Source organism: Nicotiana sylvestris, chromosome 4 (assembly GCF_000393655.2).
Source record: "Nicotiana sylvestris chromosome 4, ASM39365v2, whole genome shotgun sequence".
NCBI lineage: Eukaryota > Viridiplantae > Streptophyta > Magnoliopsida > Solanales > Solanaceae > Nicotiana > Nicotiana sylvestris.
Window position 1 is genome coordinate 4,695,461 of NC_091060.1, and position 9,842 is coordinate 4,705,302.

The 9,842-nt window shown below is 33.8% G+C and overlaps 1 protein-coding gene across 2 annotated transcripts; it reads right to left on the reverse strand.

Moving 5' to 3' along the window:
• Nucleotides 1-4,722: 4,722 nt before the first annotated feature.
• On the reverse strand, nt 4,723-9,842 carry LOC104230906 (DNA-directed RNA polymerases IV and V subunit 4). Of its 2 annotated transcripts, none has more exons than XM_009783813.2 (11): nt 9,733-9,842; nt 9,459-9,537; nt 8,153-8,221; nt 7,940-7,999; nt 7,666-7,764; nt 6,456-6,567; nt 6,243-6,320; nt 6,101-6,134; nt 5,951-6,019; nt 5,255-5,354; nt 4,723-5,127 (listed from the first exon to the last, which is right to left on the reverse strand). In XM_009783813.2, the coding sequence occupies exons 2-10, from the start codon at nt 9,523-9,525 to the stop codon at nt 5,280-5,282; spliced, it is 663 nt and encodes a 220-aa protein (XP_009782115.1). In that variant the 5' UTR covers nt 9,526-9,537; nt 9,733-9,842; the 3' UTR covers nt 4,723-5,127; nt 5,255-5,279. The 2 variants fall into 2 exon arrangements, with proteins under 2 accessions (XP_009782115.1, XP_009782113.1); XM_009783811.2 differs by having other exon boundaries at nt 4,723-5,143.

The window sequence follows — 9,842 nt, forward strand, 5'->3', positions numbered from 1 at the left end:
CATATTAATACCAAAATTCATCAAATGTTTCACATAATTCACATATTCTAACATAAAAACTTTCCGGCTACACGCACGCCAATCGAGGCAACTAAAAGCGAGATTTTCAAGGCCTGGGGAGCACGGAACAAGGAAGAATTACGGTGATGACCCCCTTGGGTCGTCACAACTGGACAAAATTTTAATAAATTTAATAAACAAAAAATATAATAAAAAAACACACAGTATAAAAAAACTGGGATACAAGCCTTCAGAAGACAGATTTCCGTATAAAGATGGCACACTTCATTTAAAAAATACTGAAATCAAACAAAACTCAAGTATTATATACTGGATCAAAGAGCATAATTAAAAAAAAGACAAATAATCATTCAAAAAAAGTAATGACAAATAAAACATAATTTTAGTCTAAACAGAACTCATCCAGTATAATATACTGGAGAATAAGCTTACACACAGCAGACGTCCCGTAAAATATACTGGAATGAAATAAAACTTAAACTATATTATAATATTCATCTAGTATAACATATTGGAAGAAAAACATTCACATGACAGACTTCCAGTATAATATACTGGACAAACTTTTACTAAAATTAATAAACAAAAAATATAATAAAAAACCACACAGTATAAAAAAACTGGGATACAAACCTTCAAAAGACAGATTTCCGTATAAAGATGGCACACTTCATTTAAAAAATACTGAAATCAAACAAAACTCAAGTATTATATACTAGATCAAAGAGCATACTTAAAAAAAAGACAGATAATCATTCAAAAAAAGTAATGACAAATAAAACATAATTTTAGTCTAAACAGAACTCATCCAGTATAATATACTGGAGAATAAGCTTACACACAGCAGACGTCCCGTAAAATATACTGGAATGAAATAAAACTCAAATTATATTATAATATTCATCCAGTATAACATACTGGAAGACAAACATTCACATGACAGACTTCCAGTATAATATACTGGACAAAATTTTAGTAAAATTAATAAACAAAAAATATAATAAAAAACCACACAGTATAAAAAAACTGGGATACAAGACTTCAGAAGACAGATTTCCGTATAAAGATGGCACACTTCATTTAAAAAATACTAAAATCAAACAAAACTCAAGTATTATATACTCGATCAAATAGCATAATTAAAAAAAGACAAATAATCATTCAAAAAAAGTAATGACAAATAAAACATAATTTTAGTCTAAACAGAACTCATCCGGTATAATATACTAGAGAATAAGCTTACACACAGCAGACGTCCCGTAAAATATACTGAAATGAAATAAAACTCAAAGTTTATTATAATATTCATCCAGTATAACATACTGGAAGACAAACATTCACGTGACAGACTTCCAATATAATATACTAGACAAAATTTTACTAAAATTAATAAACAAAAAATATAATAAAAAATCACACAGTATAAAAAAACTGGGATACAAGCCTTCAGAAGACAGATTTCCGTATAAAGATGGCACACTTCATTTAAAAAATACTGAAATCAAACAAAACTCAAGTATTATATACTAGATCAAAGAGAATAATTAAAAAAAAAAAAGACAAATAATCATTCAAAAAAAGTAATGACAAATAAAACATAATTTTAGTCTAGACAGAACTCATCCAATATAATATACTGGAAAATAAGCTTACACACAGCAGACATACTGGAATGAAATAAAACTCAAACTATATTATAATATTCATCCAGTATAACATACTGGAAGAAAAACATTTACATGACAGACTTTCAGTATAATATACTGGACAAAATTTTACTAAATTTAATAAACAAAAAACATAATCAAAAATCACACAGTATAAAAAACTGGGAAACAAGCCTTCAAAATACAGATTTCCCGTATAAAATACAACACCATATTTAATAAGAACTGGAGAAATTACACAACGATTACAACATAAAACTAATAACGGAGTGATAAAATTACAAGAAATAAGTCAAACTAATGAATAGAGAAAAAATCGTAAAAGTTAAAATACAACAAATATTTAAACCCTAATGGTGCGGAAATCAAACTTAAACCTAAAGAACCAACAATAAAAACGAAAATTCAAACATTATCGTAAAAAAAACTCACCCATATAATTTTGAAGAAAATAGGACCTAACCTAGACAAAATTCGAAGAAAAGTGCTCTCTCAAGAAAGCGAAATTCGCACATTGCTGTAAAAACAAAGAAAGGCGATAAAAAGTAACTAAACAGTATGTTAAAAAGGTCAAGGGCAATTATATCATTTACCAATATATTTTAACTTAAAATGGCTAAAAATCGATTACATTTAGATCGGTGGCTATTTTTCGATAGCCAACCGTAACTAATGGCTACGCCATGCCATTTTGACCGTCCGAAAACCGAATAGCTCGTACTATTTTGAAAATTTTGCCCAGAGTAGAGAGACCCAACGGACTTCACATCTACTAAGCCCGTTATAATTTTTATTGCAAAAAGTGATTGTGTGTTGGAATATAACCTAGTAGGCACGTTTTAGCGAAACCAATGGTTTCAGTATAATTTTGAAGAAAATAGGACCTAACCTAGACAAAATTAGAAGAAAAGTGCTCTCTCAAGAAAGCGAAATTCGCACATTGCTATAAAAACAAAGAAAGGTGATAAAAAGTAACTAAACAGTATGTTAAAAAGGTCAAGGGCAATTATATCATTTACCAATATATTTTAACTTAAAATGGCTAAAAATCGATTACATTTAGATCGGTGGCTATTTTTCGATAGCCAACCGTAAAAAATGGCTACGCCATGCCATTTTGACCGTCCGAAAACCGAATAGCTCGTACTATTTTGAAAATTTTGCCCAGAGTAGAGAGGCCCAACGGACTTCACATCTACTAAGCCCGTTATAATTTTTATTGCAAAAAGTGATTGTGTGTTGGAATATAACCTAGTAAGCATGTTTTAGCGAAACCAATGGTTTCAGTATAATTTTGAAGAAAATAGGACCTAACCTAGACAAAATTCGAAGAAAAGTGCTCTCTCAAGAAAGCAAAATTCGCACATTGCTGTAAAAACAAAGAAAGGCGATAAAAAGTATGTTAAAAAGGTCAAGGGCAATTATATCATTTACCAATATATTTTAACTTAAAATGGCAATCGATTACATTTAGATCGGTGGCTATTTTTTGATAGCTAACCGTAAAAATGGCTACGCCATGCCATTTTGACCGTCCGAAAACCGAATAGCTCGTACTATTTTGAAAATTTTGCCCAGAGTAGAGATGCCCAACGGACTTCACATCTACTAAGCCCGTTATAATTTTTATTACAAAAAGTAATTGTGTGTTGAAATAGAACCTAGTAGGCATGTTTTAGCGAAACCAATGGTTCCTCTCCATTAGGTACAGGACCAATTAAGATCCGGCACCTCAGGGCCCTCGAGCTTGACCCCGGAAATCCATTTGATTTTGTAATGCTAACAACTCATGTAGAGTTGTGACGTGCTCAATTTTGCCGAGTAGAGAGGCCCAACAGACTTCACAACTACTAAGTCCATTATCAACATCCAATCACTTTAATACCCCACTTGGTTACAAGCCCACGTTACAAGGCTCGGCAATTTACATACGTTAGCTAATTATTTTTAAAGTCTAATTAGTCTTGTCCTTTCTCGGTGTGGGAAAATAACAATAAGGTCATGGCTTATGCTGGTGTGCCAAAAAGTTCTCTCAACAAAAAAGGAAGAAAAAAAAGCTCGCAATTTTTTTCATATGTAGTTGGAAAAAAATTAAAAGATGTTTGAGTCACAACTACAGATTATTAAACACTTTTTAACAAAATAAGATTCATACAACTCACTGATTTTTTTATTTTCCTTTTTGTTTGTTATAGCGGCAATTTGAGAACTGAATCCAATTTATAGTTTCACATGTCTTTACAATGGTGCCTATGAAAATTCGACGTTGTCGTAACCTACAAGATAAGGCAAAAAACTTGACTTTACTAAACAAGCAAGAAAGGCCTTTTATATCTTATTAGTCAAGCGCTCTTGCCGCAATCAAAAAAAGCTAACTAAAAATTGAAAGTATTTCGAAGGGCGGCAGCTACCTTTTTACTGAAAGCACAACGAGGTGGTGGCACTCATGAATTACCTATCGTTGGCACGTCGCTCAACTCCTCGGCTCACGATTTAGGACCCTGAAGTGCGATGAGCTTATCATTTTTATGAAGATTCCACGTGATAAAACATACTGAAGAGGTTACAGACAAATTACTGTTGTGGAACGAAGAGAAGAAACGAGAAAATTGTAAAACAAGATAATAGGTGGGAGAAAACTGTGAGACTAGATAAGAAGGGAGCTTTTTTACATAAGTTTAACAATTGAATAGTCTATATTATTTTCCTACTCAAATACAATAAATGTGGAAATATTATTATAACACTTATAATAGGGATTAAACATATATTTGGGGTTATTAAATTCGTGCTTCATTATATGATGATTGATTGAAGGAATTTCGTTTGTCATATTGAATGCATAATCTATGTTTTCAGAGATTATTCTCCATGATTAATTAAATTCTTGCTGAGAAATATTTAGTTGAATGAGAGGTTCCATTCTAACTTATGTTTTAAAATAAATAATCACTTGATCATATTCTCAATTTTCAATTTCTCATATAAACCGATAAAATTGGACAGAATTATTAACTAAGAAAACAAAATCGACTTTGTAAACTTCTTCATTCTTCAATCATTCATGGCCTTAGATTCAGTTATCTCACCAAAAGCTTATGCATTAGCACAACAATATAGCTAAAATCAAGTCTTTTTGGGGGGGTTTTCTGCATCAAGTTTTGGCAATGTTTTCAATAGCTACTAGGAAACACAACTTTTACTTTTTTCATCTGCTTGTTGTTTCTTGGCAGGAAAGAGTCATTCAATTAGAGGGCATTTTCTTTTGGGAATCAGAAGAGAAGAACGACGCGATCAACAGATTTACACTGCCGCTGGAAATCCTAGCTAATAACCAGAACAAAAGACAGGTAAAATAAGAAAGAAAACTTCTGTTGCTGGTCGCCTAACCGTCGGACATGCCCTTTAGCGATACATGCAGATCCCTCTGTACATATACCTGACCACAAACATACCTGCATTTAGCAACATTAAAGATATAAGAAACTGCCTTAGAATAAAATTGTCTTCTGGCAGTTAAAATTCTCATTTGCACAATATAAATCAAAGTAAAATGATGGCATTACCATATAATGCTCGTTTTGAGCCCCTTTATGCTGGCCTTCTAAGTTTGGCTAGTTCACCCAAGACATTCTCGAGGGGAACTCTCAGCTTGCTCTTTTTAGTCTAGAATATTTAGCAGCAGCATCAGAAAGACCATTTTAATGCAATGCTAACTACGCGAAAAACAAACAAAATGATATAAACAGAGCATAATATGCATACAGTTGCCAAGAACCTCGAAAGAGATAGCAGTCAGTGCTATCGAACACCTACAAATTGGCTGTGCTACCAATGACACAACCATTGTACAAAAAGCTCGACACTGGAAACAGGTTTTGAAACCAAAAGCAATAATTCTTTTTCCTCTTTTGTTCTTTTTTTCGGGGTAAGTGAAACTAACAGTCTTACAGCAGTAATTATCCACTCATATCCTCAGCTCTCTATGTAGAAATAAGCATGATCCATATTACTGTGTGTGCGTGTTTATAGTGTCCTCATCATTTGTTAGTATCAAGATAGAAGGTTCTTTAAGAATCTTATTATAGCAGCAATTGGAAGCAACCTCAACACCCATATGTATTCATTATTATCATCTAACTCCGAAAAAGGAGGAGGATGGAGTCTTGAAATGTCAGATTGGAACTGACAAAGCTTTGGTTAGCATGTCTTTAAAACAAAATCAACATCCAGAATATGATTCAGAATAGTACAGTCCATACCTTAAATGAGGGAACAAGAGCAAATACTTCATCAACAGATTCCACGGCAAAGTTGGCAATCATGCAGAGCTGCATCCATACAACAATTGAAATATGAAAACATTGCCTCACAATAGAAAATCAAATATTAACAGGTGTTGAATTTGATACCTCCCCATCGGAAACACCATGCTCTTTTAGAGGTCTGATCTGAGTTAAATGAAAACCAGCACTAGAAAATTTTCAAGAGACAATTATAACATGCCATACAAGGGTTTTTTTTTCTCTTTTAATAATAAAAGGACAAGGATACTTGAGTATTTGTTTAACAGTCTCGGGATTATCGTAAAGCCTGTTCCTTTGTGCATATGTCAATCCCCTGTCAAATGCACTGGTAGCAAACAAATTCAAACAGTTAGACAGGTAAATTAACGTCTTGTCCTTCCACAAGAAGTAACAGAGAGAAGAAAAGTAGATCTATTTCCTGACAAGAAAAAGGCAGAAGGACAAATATGCACTCCCTTACATAGGTAGTTTTATAGCTGGATCTTCAGACAATACCACCATTTGCTCTTGGATTCCTTGCAAAATATCAGCAGCTTCACAGTCCATCAGACATGTTGTATTGTCCGGAAGTTCTGAATATAAATCAAGAGATTTTTAGAGGGAAAATTAGAATAGGAGTGATACTTAAGTAGTCTACTCAAATCTTAAGCCATTTACTGCTTTAATCAGCAAATGCAACAAACACAGAACTAGCAAAGCAACACTAGAGTCCTTGACTGAGGTCCAAATCTCAACTTGATCTAAAGAAGAATCTCAATATGCTGTGTGGAGCAGTATTTTGCAGATAAGGTATCAGATAGTTGATTCAAGGTCTAATTTTTTATGACGGTGTCCGAGCCAGCCTGTCCACCTGTCGAATATTCCACTGGATATCTGCTACTTCCCATTAGTGCAGATACCGGGTATTGATTCAAAGTCTATTCATTAAAGTTTTATCACGGAATTGCGGGGAAAAAATGAAACACAAGTTTATCCGATATTAAAATCCTTGAAAACTAAGCCAAATAGTTCACCAGAAGTTCATGGAAAACTAGATTATGATGTCCAAAGTGTTGGATAATTAACAAGAGATTTAGCAATCAAATTCAACTGGCTTGCATCAAGCACATCTATTTTTCTTTTGTTTTAATTTTTCTTCGATAAGTACATATTTTCTTTTCCTTCTATATTCTGGATGCATATGACAAACGGATATTCACTGAGAGATCCAAATGGCTATTGAAACTCATGGGCAGTAAACAGCAATTCTTTGGTAAATCCACAAACATTCACATGATACTTTTCTAATAAAATAAGTAGGGTCTCCCTTGCAAATAATTTTCTGCTTTTGATTTTGTATAATTGTTAACATGAGAGTGGGCACACTACTTTTTCATTCAATAGGGATAGCCAAGAGAGGTTATATAAAATTGAAAGCATAGATCTACTATAACTAAGGGACTAGGCCAAAAATAAGGTGACCTGATTTTGGGTAGATGGAGCAGTGTTAAAAAATTCTGAAGGTTCTGAAGGCAAAGGAGCAAGAGCAAAAAGAATCAGTCTATAATTGGGAAAAGGTAGAAGAAGGACGAAGTGATAAAGGCACCAAATATTTCCATTAACAAGTATCTGACAAGTGAATTATATTTTCATGTTCAAGCTAGAAAAGAGAATCAAAAGTGAAGGAAAACCTTGTTCAACTCTAAGCTCTAAAGGACCAGGTGCTTTTGCTGTTTGACTTTTACTACCACTGCCAACTTTTTCTCCTTTCCCGCCTTTGCCGGAAACACCTAGACAATGGCAATATGAATATCAGGAAGAGAACAATTCCAGCATGTTCCCAACAATAAGGCCAATCACAAAAAGCATGACCAAACTCACAATGATAGGAGTATAATGCAGACAAGAAAATAGCACCATAGTTCACACTTCTATTAATGCATCCCTGGAGAGCATATGTCTAACCTTTGGAAGATGGTTGATCAGCTTTTCCATTCGATTTTGTGAGATTGGTATCCAGTGATCCTATTCAATGATAGACATTGAGCAGCATCAGTAATATTCAAGTAGCAGATTTCCCAGAAAAATGATTGAATAACAAGCATATTCAAAAAAATAATCTTTTTTTTCCTCGGACAGGTGAAGTGAAATCCATAAGACACCAGGAACCAACCTAACCTTCAGGATCAAACTGAACTTTCCTTCCTCTTTTCGATTTTGCTGAGATATCATCCTTCCCTTTGGATGCTACATAAAAAAAGACAAAGACGTGTGTGCTTCAAAACCAAAGAGGCCAAAAATGCACTGAGAGATTAAAAATGTAAGGATTTTCAAAGTCGTACCAAGTTAAATATAAACGAAGCACAGATCTTTCAACTGCACTCAGACTGTTTCACTAAGGAATTAGAATGATAAGTGTAACTAGTGTTCTTCTTTCTTTTGCTAACAAATTGTAGTGAGTACGTCTTCTCATCCATATCTTGTACAAAATCTTTCTACTTAAGTTCTCGATCCATCAAACAGAAAAATTGCACTAATCAGCCAGTGAAACACAAGCATTTGAGAACTATCTGGTGGGTCCTAGAGCATATGATTCTCCAATTACTTTTCCATATATCCAGTGGCGACTGCTACTGCTATCATGTGGATCCTAGAGCTTGATTTTCCATTATCATGTGAGAGATTCGTTTGCCTCCAGAAGTAAGCATCTCATTGGCTATCACAAGTCACATTAGTTTTACTGTTTTAAAGACCTGTTTAACTGTTATGGCCCAAGTAAGCCAAGACTTAGAACTCAACAATCACAATTAGGGGTCTATGTTACACAGAGGCGGGGCCAGGGTTTGAGGTTTGTGGGTTATGAACTTCCTGCTGAACCCATAGCTCATCTTTGTCAATTGGTTCGCATAATTAATACATATTTAATGAATTTCTTAATAGAAATAAGATCTAAGCAAAAGCTACTGGGTAACTGTTACATCGGAAGGCATGTATAATCACCAGAACTGTCGAATATAGTCGTGTATACAACGGATTAAAAAAAATAGCATAAACCTATGGCTTAAACCAATTTTTGAACCCCTTTCACCAATTTACTAGAATTTTTCCTTATGTCAAGGGGTTTCAATCGTCTTTTCCTTTTTTGCTCTATTTGCATAGTGTAATTTTTCAAGGACTTCCTTCAACCTCAATCTGCCCCTAGTGGAGGGCATGTATAATTTATAAATTAAACATGGCGGAGCCAAGATTTCAACTCTATAGGTTCTAGATTTCAGAGCGACAACTTAAGGTGCTAATAATTAGGTTCTAAATTTAATATTTGTACATATTTAATGACTTTTTTAACACAAATACAATGTCTTAGCAAAAGCTATTGGGTTCGGCCAAACCGTAGCCATGCTTCTAGCTCAGCCCTAATAATCACCAGAACCATGAACAAGTCACAGCGAAAAAGAAAAAAGAAGAAAAATGCGAATTGTTTTACCAGGAGATTTGAGGGCAGACTTTCCATTTTTTGGTAGAGAAAACCCTTTTCCTCCTTTTTCCGCCATTCTTAATGTTCACTGTCACAAAACCGTAATAAACACTTAAAACCAAACAACAAATTATACCTTGGATTATCAAATGACATGCAAAGTATATACTACAAAAAATGTGAATTTATCGTTAAACTAAATGTGTAAAAAAAAGCCAATAAAAGATCAATTTATTCAGCTCTATAGCGAAATTATATGGAAAAAAATTAAAATTAAATTTACCTGGGAAAGAACAGAAGGCAGTGAACTCGGCCGGAGAAAGTGAAACTTTTAAAGGGGAGTGTGAAGGCACGAAAGAGTGGAGCAGCGTGTAGTACAATGAGCATAATTGT